Source organism: Erinaceus europaeus, chromosome 2 (genome assembly GCF_950295315.1).
Source record: "Erinaceus europaeus chromosome 2, mEriEur2.1, whole genome shotgun sequence".
In the NCBI taxonomy this organism is placed as follows: Eukaryota; Metazoa; Chordata; class Mammalia; order Eulipotyphla; family Erinaceidae; genus Erinaceus; species Erinaceus europaeus.
Window position 1 is genome coordinate 64,214,568 of NC_080163.1, and position 14,973 is coordinate 64,229,540.

Consider the following 14,973-nt stretch of genomic DNA (forward strand, 5'->3'; position numbering starts at 1 on the left):
TTAGTAGTGGAAATGATATACAGACAGCTGTCACAGAGAGATACAAAAAAAATTGTACTGATGCCACAACAGCTGTTTTCTTAGTCACTAGTTTTTTTTTGTTTGTTTTGTTTTTTTAGTAAAGTGATTTAAAAATGGAATGCAACTAAGATTTATAGAAATAATTTTTTAGACTTTTTTTTTCTTTCCTGGGGCTTTAAAGCTCCAGGCTGATTTTTTTCAGACAGAAAGGCAGAGACAGAAAGACACCTCAAGACACCACAGCACTGAAACTTTGATCAATACAGTTAGGGCTGGGTTCAAACCTGGGTTTAGCCATGACAACGCAAGTATACTATCCCAGTGAACTATCTTGCTGTCCCTGCAGAAATAATTGTATTTATTTATTTAATTTTTTTTACTTGTCACCAGGGTAATTATAGGTGGGGCTCAGTGACAGCACTATGAATCCACCACTCCTGGTAGCCTCTTATTTCCTTTTCCTTTTGTATTTTTATTTGAGATAACAGAGAGAAACTGGGGGGGGGGGTGATAGAGAAGGAGAGAGAAAGACACCTGAATACCTGCATCCTCACTCATGAAGTCCATCCCCTGCAAGTATGGAGCAGGGCCTCCAACATGGTTCTTTGTGTATGGTAACAATAACCTGTGCTGAACTGTACGTGCCACTGCCTAGAACCCAGATAGAACTTTAAATGGACTCATATATGGATTCAACTATCTAAGGTATGTACAGCCAATCTCCAAAACCTAAAAACTTAATTCTATAAATCACCTCGACTACTAACATGTCAAACATTAGAACAGACAAAGAAATAAATTGATTTATCAGAACCCAGAGGTATAAGTTCAAACTCCATTGCTACAGCAGAAATACTCTTATCTAGGGGATTATTTTTTTATGCTTACAGCATTCCATTTTCCATCAGATTCATATCTAACTTTTTTGTTTATCTGAAATTTGACAATGGGTGAGGCAGCCAATTTAGAAGTTAACTTTATCCTTCAGGGCAAAAGGAAACTCCAGTCCACACAATAACATAATATTTCATAAGGACTCTCCTACAGCTGGATAAACTATTGCTTGGCCTTTCAAAGATGTGATAACTAAAACAACAACAACAAAAAAACCAAAAACAACCTTAGGAGAGGCTGAGTGAGTGATGACTTAACTAGAAGAGTGCACATGTTACCAGGACTTTGCTCAAGCCTGAGGTCTCCACCTGCATAGAGAAAACTCCACAAATAGAAGAGTAATAGAGCAGGTGTCTCTCCTTTCTGCCTCTTTCCCTCCTTCCCCTCCCTTTCTCTGCCACTTACCCTCTATGAAAAAGAAAATAAAAGGCGGGGGCAGACAGTGGTGCACTTGGTTAAGCACACAGATTACAGTGTTCAAGGACCTGTGTTCAAGCCCTGGTCCTCACCTGCAGGGGGAAAACTTCAAAAATAGTGGAGCAGAGCTGCAGGTGTCTCTCTCCCTCTAAATAGAGGTAACAAATAAAATAAATAGAGGTAACAAAAACTTGAAAATAAAAGGAAAGAGAAGGAAAGAAAAAAGAAAAGAAAAAAAGAAAAGTCACTGAATCATGAAACCATGCAGGCAAGGAGTACCACTGATAACCCGAGTGACAAACAAACAAACAAACAAATAAATAAATAAGATACTCTCAGATCAATACACTTCAAAGAATCACAAGGAATAAAAGAATGTTCAAGTTTTCAATTTTCTTTCTTTGTTGTATTTTACCTATCTTACTAAGTACCGATTAGAAATCAGAGCAAAGAAAATTGGTTCCCTGATTCCTATGAAGCAGAGACAACCACTGTTAATTGCTGGCATATCTCCTTCCATTTTTTTTTCATACACCTTTATATAAGTTATATGCTCTACATGACATTTGGTATGCTTTGCTTTTTGCTTCCTTGTCAGCATTTGAAGTCAGCATGGATTCTAAACTGAGTGAAGAATTTTTTGAGCACTTACCTCATTTCCAGGGGTCTAGTCAAATTCCAGTTATTGGCAGCCACAAATCAGGAGACAAAGAAAAAGAACAACTTAGATGTGACTTCGAGGGTCAGGGTGAAAGATACATAAATGCTTGCATGTTGTGAAATTCCCCAACATTAATTTGGAACAATTAGCATACGAATGGTGTCAGCCTGAGATGGAGCACACTCACAAGGGAATGTGGGTACAGGGACTAGATAAGCAAGGACTTGGCAGCAGCTTGCTCTCTTGATTGGATTATCTTCATCATGGCACTGTACTGTTGGTGTGGCTCCATATACATCCTGGTCTCTTCACGTGGGGGTCTTGGGTAGCTTATTTGTAGACTTTTACCTATTTTCTTAGCTAGACTTCTCTCCTCGCATTCACAGTGATTTTTTTATGAATAAATCTCTCTTTGTTTAACCTTAAGGGAAGCCACGTATAGGTTGCAACACTTGCATGTAAATGTATGTATACATGCTTCAGATCTCAGTAGTTATGACTAAACTATGGGCTACTGGGTGGGGGTATAGCATAATGGTTATGCAAAGAGACTCTCATGCCTGAGGCTCTCAAGTCCCAGGTTCAATCCCCCCACACCACCATAAGCCAGAGCTGAGTAGTGCTCTGGTAAAAAAAAAAAAAAAAAATACTATAGGCTACTATGTATAAAAAATAGACAACTCTCAATGAGCATATCAGTCCCAGAACATTCAGCCTATGGTCATCACAATAAATTATCTTCTGTATTTCATACCTATGCAACTACCATAAGCTCAAATTTTTGTTATAACTATTCTATTCACATTCACCTTTTACCAACACCTGAGATCAAATGCCACTCTCTGGCCAAGCTTTTGGTAATTTATTAGAAATTCTAAGGGATTTATTATTTATGCCACTCTGTTACTTGACATGTGTTGTTCTTTCTTGTTACTTAACCAGTTTGGGTATACTGTGTGTGTGTGTGTGTGTGTGTGAATAATTTCTTCACTGTAATTTGCTCTAGATTTGGCATGTAAGACAACAAAAAAGTAAACTCTGAAAGATGTGTTTGAAGAAAAACTCTTGAGTCCCAAAATTCATCCAAAACTTTAACCCATGAGAGAGAGAGACTGCTTTGGAGTGTTAATTTCCCAAATTCAAATATCCTTCCCTTCAATTTCCCTGCTCCTCTATCCCCCTCTTTAAATCAGAAATTCAGCTTTTTCAATATTAGAATTCTTTACTTAGAGGCATGCCTGCATATACATTTATTAGAAGTTTTCATCCAAATTTGGGGTGCATTGGATCGACCTTCTCGTGGTGCATCCCGTGAGTACCCATTCATTGGGGAAACTGACGATCCTTCCTAGCCGACTGAATCCACATGGATCCCAGTCACTTTCAAAGCCAGCAACAAGCAGCTCCTGACAGCTTTCAAGCTGTTGGTCCTGCTACGCTGTTAACTGGCTATGGAAGAAGGGCAAACGCTAGAAGAAGAAGATCCAAATTCTGAACCAGGGTCAGCAGTTGCCCATGGTTACTTTAAAAGTCTGCCACTGAAGCAGAATTAGCCAAAATTCATAGTTCAAAATATTAGGTAAAAGTATAAAAATCAGGTTTCAGGGGTCCTTAGCAGAGAGGTCCTAATCTCCCTTCCTACAAGGATCATATAAACTAGTTGTGCTGTTTGTCAGATGTCTTATCATTTAAAATAACTTTTTATAATCTCCTCTATCACATCTATGCTTGCCTATAACCCTAAGCAAGTTCTTTCTAATATCTAACTTAAAATTTTCCTTTAGCTGTTTTAATAAATATCAAAAGTGCTATTTGAAGTATAAATAGCTTAGAATAAATTTGACTGTGATGAACTTCAAAGGGAAATTTAGTGCTATATTGCCGGGAGCCAAGGTCTTAGCTAAGACTCTCATATAGCCGGTGAGAGGACATTCCTATCATTGGAACTGAGATTACCATCTAGCTGTTTGGAAAGTCGCTCACCCACCTCCCTCCCCCACTACCTTAGCAGAACTTCCTCCTTGTTTATGAATAAATTGTGGCTGTAAAATAATATTTTCAGAGCTTGATAAGACCTCCTGTCTTGCTCTCGTTCTTCGTGTCTCTTGTCCCCTTCATTCTCTCGCCCCCTACCCTAGGTTTCCGTTGATAACCCCACAGGCTGGGGCACCTGGCACCCGACGTGGGACCTTTTTGGGTCTGGGGTCCGAGAGAACGTCGCTCCCCAATGGTCGACCAAGGAGCATAGGACCGCCACTTCAGAGTAGGAGTGAGTGAAGCTTCGCATAGGATCACCACTCTAGCCCAGAGTGAGTGAAGATCTGGATGGTGATCGCCGCAGATTCGCCTGTCTGAGATTGATCCGTTTTGAGGTAAGAAAGAGCGACGCAATTATGGGACAAGCATTGAGTAAACATGATTTGTTGCTTAAAGGCCTCAAAGAGTCCCTCAAGACACGAGGAGTAAGGGTTAAGAAAAAGGATCTCAAGAAGTTTTTTTTATTTTGTGAGTAATGTTTGTCCGTGGTTCCCCTTAGAAGGGACTATTGATGAAAAAAGATGGGCCAGAGTAGGAAACTGTTTAAGAGATAACTTTCTGTTTGTGAGTCTGTCTCTACTCCCATGCCTGATTCAGGAGACACCACCCCTGAGGCTGCCAAGATCAAAACGGCGCCTACTAAGTCTCCTCCTGTTAAGATTTACCCCTCTTTGGCAACCTTAAGACCGCCCACCAAAGATGGGCCTGATGATAGTCTTTCTCCTGAAGAGGCCTTATCCCTTGATGAAGAGATAGCCAAATATCATAATCCTGACCAGCCACGCCTACGCTCTTCCTTGTCCAGACCGCCTCCCTACACCACCGCACCTCAGTTTTGTGCTCCAGTCCTCGACTTGGCCAATATTACTGACTATCCCAACAAGGCTAAAACTCAACTAGCACAAAAAACAGCTTCCCTTAGAAAATTAATAGAAGAAAAACGAGAGCATTTACAATTAGGTAAAAAACTGTGGGCTCTTGATTTGGCATTATCTTAAAATTAGCCAGTCAAAAAGATCCAGCTTTTTTCCTCTACTCTTAGACAACATTAAACCAGTTCTAAGTGAGATCTTATCTGACTAGCAAGCTATTCTTTAGAGAAGGAATGAAATCAATCAAACAAGACGTTCTCTCTAACTTAAAAGCTATTAATTAGAAAACCAGCACACACTTTTGATAAAAATTTAATGATTTGTTTCTTTAAAACTCTAAAATGTACCTTAGCCCAGAAAAAGAATTTCAAAGATTTTTCTTCACATGCGGCGGTAAACTAAGCCCACTTGTTCCTTCCATGCAGCCAATCACGGCACAGAGCTCCTGCTCCACAGATTGGCAAAAACTTCAGTCAATCATCCCCTAAGCCACAAACGCCCCTGCGGGGAGGAGGGTGGAGAGGCTGTGATTTAGAAATCCAAAAGCCGCTTTTCAAAGGGAAAATTTTTCTTTTCACCAAGAATGTCTGTTTTAAGTCTATGTACTAACCTTGTTTGCATTAATGTGTGTTAACCCCTAAGTAACTAAAGTTTGTTTTAAGTTTTAAATAAGATTTAGTTAAGCTAAATGTGGTTTTAAAGATCCCGACTCATAGAGTTGGCACACCTTTACCAGAGTAACATACAGGACAGTTTCATCCTTCTGATAGCTAATATCAGCATCAATTCATTAGTTAAAAGATTTTCTGAGATATCTAGGCATGGTAAAATGCCTCTACAGTCTCTCTCACTCTTGAGAGAATTCTAAACCTTAACAGCACCCCAATACCAACTGCCACTGTTTGTAACAAATTCCATTTTTGAACTAGCTTTCTAATAACCCATTCAGTGTAGAGCAGTGGCCTTGCCAGGAAAAAAGGGTTAAACATGATATTCCTGGCCTGATAAAAATTTTTATTTGGCAGATGTGATTCAACAAAATTATTTAGTGCAAAATGGTCATCTAAAAGAAATGTTAACAGTAAAAATTTATTTTAAACATTTCAGCTATGAGGTTTATCTTAGCTTTTTAAGTTACCTATCCAAATCAAAGTTAAAGATCAATTAAGTTGTGTACGCACCATTGTTCACAGCTGCCCTAAGGGTGTGATAGCTTTGTGATAAGCAAAGATCCTAACAAAGTTTAACATTTTACTTAAAATTGTTTAAGTGATTTCAAAAAAAATTTAAAAAAAAGGTTTCCAACACAGTTCTTATGTGGTAACATAAAGGTAAAAATTCATTTGGTAAGACAGCTAAAGATTTAAAGTAAAAGTCTTAAGTATTTAACGTGACAATTCTTCACCTCCAAATTGATATGCAAATTATCTATGTATTTAACTGAAAAAGTTCCAGCACATTCTGGAGGGCCCCCAAAATGTCCTGTGAACTGTTTTGTGGATATTGGTCCACAGCAAATTTGGCATTTGTCTGACACTAGAGATCTTTTGAAAAGCATTGCCACTAACATGTGTTAACTCTCTAAGTAATTAGAGTTTGTTAAAGTTTAAAGAAAAATTTAGTTAAACTAAATTGGGTTTAGAGATCCTGGTTATGGAAATTGCTACAAGAGGTTAAAAAATAACTTTTAAATTTATGTTCTTTAAAATTCAAACAGAGCATCTTAAAATTAGATATCACACACTGAAGTTGTGTCTAGATCTTGACTGTGATAGGTAAAAAATTTAAAAAAAAGTTTTAAAATACTTTCTCAACTAAACAGGCAAAACTGGCTTGGGTTAGTAAAAGATAACACAATGGTTATGTTAATTATTTACATGCCAGAGGCTTTTGCTCTGATAAATGAGGTTTAATTTAAATAAGATATGTAAAAAAAATTTTCCAAATAAAACATCAAATAAATATGGGGTGGCCTAATGTAGAGCTGTATAGATGTTTTAGCTAACCTTTTTACATTTTATTCAAGAAGTATGCCCCTGGTTTCCCTGAGAAAAAACTCTAGATATTAAAACATAAGAGAGACTAGGTAAAAAGTTAAGAGAGATTTTATGTCTGATATAGACAAAAATGCTCTGGTTAAAACTTTTACTTTGAAACTTGTTAAGAGATTTTTTTTATCTTACTCATGAGTTAGTTACTTTTGCTTTTACAGTGACTTACTCCTTCCGATAAAGTTGTTACTGAGATAATTCCCCTATTTAGAAAGACTACAAAAATTATTATCAAATAATTAGCTTTTGAGAGTACAGATTCTACATGTCAAACTTTAATCAGTTCTTGTAGAGAGTAAAAAATTATCTGGCTTGTTTTAAGACACTGTCAGAGGTTTATTCTTGATAAATTAAGGTAATACATGGTGCTTCTGGTCTGATTTGTTTTGACAAATCCTGATTTAACAAAATTAGTATTTTGAACATTTAAGCTATGAGGTTTTATTTTAGCCTTTTAAGTTGCCATATTAGAGTTTTAAAGAGCAAAATCTATTAAGAGTTTTATATCTATGCTTACTCATGATAGCTTTGTGATGAGTAAAGATCTTAGTAAGCTAAGTTATAGTAGTGTGCTTAAACTGTCTAATCAGTTTAAAATAATGCTTGAAAATGGTAAACATTTTATCATGTCAACACATTAGGTATTGACTTTCTATAACATATTGGTATATTTTAATAAAGAGCCTTCTAAAATCATATAAAAAAACTCAAGCCAGTTCTAACCATTAGATCATCAATTAACTTGGTACAAGTTCTCTCCCTAAGTAAATAATTATAGGTACATCTGCACATGAATAACTGACTGCTCATATGGTAAGATTTAAAACTAAACTTTTTTTTTTTATTTATGGGTGTGTGATGACTCCTAAAGTCACACATATCCTAAAATTTTTCTCATTTTTTTACAAGCCTTAAAATTTTAATGCTTGACCTGCCATAGTGAGAGCACTTTACTGGCTCCTGCATTGCTTAGTTAAGATCCTGCTATTCAGACTTTTGAGATTGATCTCCATTGATAGAGGCCAATGCTCTCTGGCAGATTGATATAATTCACCTGCCCATGTTTAGTAAACAAAAAATTTTTTTGTTTGTTTTTTTTTCTCAATTGGTACTTTTTCTAAATTTATGTGGGCTACAGCTCAAACAAGAAAAACTATAACCCTTAAGCTCAATTAATAAAAAAGAAGGGGAATGCACCCCCCAATATTCAGTTGGCTAAAGTGTCAATGTAGTAACTATACTAAACCTTCTTAATATTTACAAAAATTCAAATTGTCCATTTATTATACCTCATTGACAAAGCCACCCACTTTTCCAGCCATAGATACATATTTCTTCTTTTCCTCTTTTTCAACACTGGATGTCCATGTTTGTTTTCCTTTTATTATGGTGGATGACATTATTGCTCTTGCAAAATCCACAGAGTCCCTGTTGGCAAGTCCTTACCACAAAGGACACCATGGCAGTATATACTCCAGCTAACCTCACCAGCCTATCCAAGTCTTCTCTTTCTTCTGACCTAGCACTGCTGACTTCATCATTACATGTTTATTGACCGCTCACTTTTCTCACAGTATTCCTCATGTTCAAGGAACCTCACCTAATGTGTATGCACCTCCTCTGTGTTTTGGTACAACACCATCCTATATTTTCATGTCAATTCTTCTCTACCTGGTCCTTGCCTCCTAGTTTTGCTTGTTCCACAGCTGACCCTCTATGAAGAAGAAAAATTTCATCAGTTGGCGCTGACGACCACCAGAGGACCAGACGTGCTGTGTATCTTCCCCTGGACATCACATCCACTGACTGCTTCCCTTAGACTTGCTGGTGGCATGCTAGGACACTTTTGATGCCCCTTATGGGACCCTTGATTAGTCTTTTGTTACTGATTACCTTGGGACCCTTTATTTTTAATAAGATTATTGGCTTTATAAAACAACAAATTGACTCCTTGGCATCAAAACCCTTACAAATATATTACCACAGACTTGATTTGGCTGACAGAGGCTTGGCTGAACCTGAGGGTGACAGACCTCTTTTAGGAGCTGCATAAAACTCAGATTTATGCACACCAGCCTTGGCATGGCATTGGCACTGGTAAGGGGTGCAGGGCTAAGCACTGCAGGGGGAGGACCCTATAGTCTGCCTCTGAGTCCCCCGTGAAGCAAGCCTGATTTGCATGGAGGTTGGTGTCGATCATCAGAGCTCTTCACCGTGAGTTTTCCTCACCTTAGAAATAGTGGCTCTCTGGCAGACTGGGAGTATGGACCGACCAGTCAACACCCATGTTCAGCAGGGAAGCAATTACAGAAGCCAGACCTTCTACCTTCTGCAACCCTCAATGACCCTGGGTCCATGCTCCCAGAGGGCTAGAGAATGGGAAAGCTATCAGGGGAGGGAGTGGGATATGGAGATTGGGTGGTGGGAATTGTGTGGAGTTGTACCCCTCCTACCCTATGGTTTTGTTAATCCTTTCTTAAAAAAAAAAAAAATTAAAAAAAAAAAGAAATAGTGGCTCTCCCTCCCCTCCCCAAAAGACACAATAAGCCATATAAGATGCGGGAAGATCAGTTCTATATTTACCCTGCGGGGGAAATCAGGTCGATACTTCTCCCCTCTGGTTAATGCCCACTTATCTCTTGATAAGATTCCTAGCTTCTTCCCTCTGGTTAATGCCCACTTATCTCTTGATAAGATTCCTAGCTTTTACCCTCAATTTCCCGCCTCACTTAAATTGTAAAAAGGGAGGACATGCTGGGAGCCAAGACCTTAGCTAAGACTCTCATATAGCTGGTGAGAGGACATTCCGATCATTGGAATTGAGATTACCATCTAGCTGTTTGGAAAGTCGCTCACCCACCTCCCTCCCCCACTACCTTAGTAGAACTTCCTCCTTGTTTATGCATAAATTGTGGCTGTAAAATAAAATTTTCAGAGCTTTATCAGACCTCCTGTCTTGCTCTTGTTCTTCGTGTCTCTTGTCCCCTCCATTCTCTCGCCCCCTACCCTAGGTTTCCGCTGTTAACCACACAGGCCGGGGCATTATATATCTTCTTTATTCTCCTATTTATTTGGATTTCTTGTTTGTTAAAAACTCATGCTGAGGTATAGGCTACACAATCAATACAGTAAAACCAGTGGCATTCCTCTATGAAAACATTGAGTTAGAAGAAGATACCTCAGAAATCTGTCCCTTTAATCACAACAGCAAAGACATCAAATATTGAGGTATAAAGTTAACAAAGGAAGTAAAAATCTTGTACACTGACAATTATGAGTCACTCTGCAAGGAAATAGAAAGAGAAGCAAAGAAATGGAAAGAACAAAAGGTATAATAGTTTATCTGGAAATAGAAAATGCCTTGGATTGCCAAAACAATCTTAAGAAAAAATTAATAAGACTGGAAGCATAAGGCTTTCTGTCCTCAAATTATACGGGGAAGAGAGGGTGTGCTGGATGGTGGTTCACCTGGTTAAGTGCACCTGTTATAATGTGCAGGAACCCAGATTTAAGGTCCCAGTCCCCTACTGCAATCAAAATGGCATGATACCTACAAGAGTAGATTAACAGATCAGTGGAATAGAATTTAAAGCCCAGAAATTAACTACCACACCTATGGATAATTAATTTTTGACACAGAGTTCCAAAACATTAAATAGATAAAAGAAAGTCTCTTCAACAGTTGGTGTTGGGAAAATTGGGTTGAGATGTACACATGAATAAAATTAGACCAAAACATATCACCATGCACAAAAATCAACTCCAAGTAGGCACTATACCAGAAGCTGTCAAATATGTAGAAGAAAACATTGGCAGATCTATGTTTCAGAAGTATCTTTAAAAACTCAAGTTCAACATCAAGTAAAACAAAAACAAAAGTAAACCAATAGTACTACATCAAACAAAAAAGTTTCTGTACAGCAAAAGATACCCTTGCAGGAAGCTGGTCCTAGATCATTGAGGCACATAAGGGTCAGTCTCTGAATTCTAGTCTGTTCACAAATATTGCTTTGAAAGAATCACAAAAAATGTACAGGTGTACAAACCATATTTCAAAGAAGTGAAGGAGATTGTGCATAGGAACAGATTTTATTAGTGAAGAGCAAATAGCTTGTACACAGACACATAAGGGCCATAGACAATGTCATTCCTCCTTTAAATCTTTCCCCTATTTTATTCTGTTTTAATCCTACAGAGAGTCAACTTTTTATGGGCCTATTAAGAGTAATTGCCTTTTCTATTGAGTCTCTGTTTCCCAGATATGGCTACCTTTTTAGAGACAATCCTATAATGACTACTACTTCCTGGTGCTTCCTTAAAACTTTTCCTTCTCTTGTAGAGGAAAAAAAAAACAGTAAAATCAGGTAGTCCCAGTAGAATTAGGGTTCAGAGACCCCTGCCTCTAATCTTCCAGTAACAGTACCATTACCCAAACAGAAAGATACCCTATGGAATGGTGACTCTTTGTACTATATCAGCTAAAATACTAATAACAAAAATACAGAAAGACTTCACTAAACTTAGCAACAACAATAACAACAAAAACCATTAATAATGGGGTGAAGTCATAGACAGAACTTTCACTACACCCCAAAAAGAATTTTGGTCCATACTCCCAGGGGGGTAAGTGATAAAGGAAGTTCAACCCCATTCCATCAGAATACAAAGCCTTTGTCACTAGGAATCTTATTTTCATACCATCAGTAAAAAGAAAGCAAATCTGGAGAACACCAGAGGAAGCCATGTACTTTCTCTTATCCAAGAGAGAAGAGTAAAAAAGGAAAGACATTCAAAAGTAGTAACAGGTATACGGTGATTTAGAAAGGAAGTGAAAGTAGGACCATTGAAAAAATGGGGGGAAATGCAACAGATACAGTTATAGCTATACATTGTGATAGAATCAAGCCATATAGGTCACCTTGGGAGAATTTTGCTGTTTCTAGTAGAGGGAATGGGGACACAGAACTCTGGTGGTGGATACCATATCAAACTATAGCCCAATTATCTTACCATTTTGTAGATCAACATTAAATCACTAATCAAAATAAATTTAAAAGAAAAAACACATATTGGTGAGTATGCTTGGAAAAAGGGACTTTTACACTTCCGGTGGGAATGTAAATTGGTTCAACCCCTGTGGAAACAATCTGGAGATTTCTCAGAGCACTAGAAATGAACCTTTCTTATGATTCAGTAATTTCTCTCCTGGAGATTAATCCAAATGAAACAAAAACACCCATCTAAAGAGATCTCTGTACACCTATGTTCATAGCAGCATGAAGTGTAATAACCTGAACTTAGAAGCAACCCAGGTATCCAACAATAAATTAATGACTTAAGAAAGTGTGGTATATATACACACTGTGGAATATCACTCAGCTCTTAAGAATGTTTACCTTATTGACCTCTTTTTGTATTGTACTTGAAGGAATCATTTTAGGTGAGATAAGCCAAAAAGAGGATAAACATGGGATGATCTTACTTTCAGGCTGAACATAAAACAGAAATGGGAAACAGAAAGTAAAACTTGGACTAGGTGTGGTTTATTGCATCAAAGCAAAGGACTCTGAGGAAGGAGGACAGGAAGGTGGAGGGGGAAGTTTGTGAAAGCTAGGGGTTTAGACCCTGATGCATGATAGTGTAAAAAAAAAAAAGAAGTTGGAGATAAGGACGTTTTTAGATACCTATATAGTGATATAGCAATTTTACTCCACATGTGTCAATAACTGTACAATAAACCATTATCCCTTCCCCCCAATAAAATGGGAAAAAATATAAAGAAAAATGAAAATATGAAGTTATTATCTCCTTTGCCTAATCTTGGATGGAACTTGAAAACATCATGTTAAGTTAGATAAGCCAAAAAGGGAAGTACAAATACCAAATTATCTCACCTATAAGTGGAACTTAAGAAACAAGGGCAGAGAGGAAAAAACACAAAATAAAACTCAGATTGGATGAGGTCCGTTGCAAAGGACTCTAAGAAAGGAGAGGAAGAGAGGGGGGGTATGGAAAAAATTGAAGTTCTAATTGGATAACGATGGAAAAAGGACCTAAGTTATGGCTGAAAGTGTTCTACAGAGAATTTGCACAGGGAAAAGAGAGATTATACCCATTCATTAATAACTCCATTGCAAACCATTATCTACCAATAAAAATTATTTAAAAAAAAAAGCTCAAGCTGTGGTTAAGTGATGGTGCACTTGGTAGAGAGCACACATTACAGTGCATAGGACTAGGGTTTAAGTCCCTGGCCCCCACCTTCAGAAAGCAAACTTAACAAGCAGTGTAGCAATGTTTTAGGTGTCTTTCTCTTTCTCGCTCTCCCACCTCACAATTTCATTCTATGTCTATCCAAGTAAGAAAAATAAATGAGGGAGTCGGGCGGTAGCACAGCAGGTTAAGTACATGTGATGCAAAGCCTTAATGGATTGGTGTAAGGATCCTGGTTCCAGCCTCCAACTCCCCTGCAGGGGTGTCACTTCCCAGGCGGTGAAGCAGGTCTGCAGGTGTCTGTCTTTCTCTCCCCCTCTCTGTCTTCCCCTCCTCTCTCCATTTCTCTCTGTCCTATCCAACAATGATGACGTCAATAATAATAACAATAATAATTACAACAATAAAACAAGGGCAACAAAAAAGAATAAATGAATAAATAAATAAAAAGAAAAAGAAATTAATGCTGCCAGAAGCAGCAGAGCTACCATGCAGATATCAAGGTCCAGCGATAATCCTAGTTATGTAACAAAAATGCAGGTTGGTTCTTCTTTAGACAACTACCTATGTTCTCAGCCTTGCTACCAAAGACAGACACCAGCAAGGTGGAATCGATGATATAATGAAATAAATTATCAATCCAACATACCTCGAACATTTACACTTAATTCACCCATAACAATTTATTTATGATCACTATGTAATAATCATGTATTGAATTCCTTGGTCTATGCTGGGGAATAGTAAATAACCCCACAAAAGAAGAATCAGTGAAGTCTGATTAAGCAGGAGCTAGAAGCTCAGGTTGTAAAATGCCAAAGCCCAGATGGAGGCAAACCAGGAAATGGAGCACTGATATGTTCACAGTGAGTTGAGAGGGAACTTCTGGGAACTGTGATTAAAATAAAGTATTTATTTATTTAGAGAGTGGGGGTGTGTTGGGCTAGCTTCACTGGTGGGAGAGAGACGACCAGGGACTCATGGCTGAGCTGGGATGCAGTTTAATCTTTATTGATGAGGAATGCAGTGCAAGATAGCTATCTCTAATCACAATCCTGTCCTATATATATCTCTTGAGGCAGAAGTGTCAGGCCAGAAGAGGATGTAGGAAAGAGGAGAAGGAAAAAGCGGTGAACCAGTGGAGATTAAACCAGTGTGGGCAAAACAATGATTATGTAAATAGACCACAAGCAATAAAACAGTAGGGGTCTTAGAAGCAGACCAACAGGGGTGAGGGGGTGGGAATAAGACATCACTCTGGCATATGCGATCCCAAGGATCAAACTCAGGACATCATGCTTGTGAGTCACTGTACCACCTCCTTGTCTAAGAACTGTAATTTTTAAAGCTATGTTTAAATTCTTTGAAACTATAGCATAGTTCACAAAATAACTAAAAAAAGCCTGGGTATTTCTTGGAAGGACAGTACAAACCACACACAAAAAGAATTCCCCTTATTGAATGAGTTTCCATCTGTTCAATCCAAAGCCTGTTTCTTTTTGTTACCTCTCAGGGTCCTTCATAGTCCAGTTTGCCAGCACCAAGTCAGAGTGAACCAGAATAGGAGGGAGACCCACACTTCTGGAGACCTCAGTAAGTGGAAGGGCCAGATTGCGTGGCAGGACCTAGTAGATACAAACCCAGACAATTAGTAGGGACTAGTAAAAAGGTAACAAAAGTTGTTTTGCTTTGAAAAATTATTGATTGTGGTCCGGAAGGTGGAGCAGTGGATAGTGTTGAACTTTCAAGCATAAGGTCCCAAGTTCAATCCCCAGAAGCACATGTGCCAGAGTGATGTCTGGTTCTT

At 38.1% G+C, this 14,973-nt stretch overlaps 1 protein-coding gene across 2 annotated transcripts in view; it reads right to left on the minus strand.

The window, feature by feature from the left end:
• IDO2 (indoleamine 2,3-dioxygenase 2) overlaps window positions 1-14,973 on the minus strand; it is a 53,337-nt gene that overhangs the window by 14,238 nt on the left and 24,126 nt on the right. For both annotated transcript variants that reach the window (XM_060182103.1, XM_060182094.1), the window contains one exon: window positions 14,673-14,791. In XM_060182103.1, the coding sequence (XP_060038086.1) occupies window positions 14,673-14,791 (119 nt within the window). The remainder of the gene's footprint in view (window positions 1-14,672; window positions 14,792-14,973) is intronic.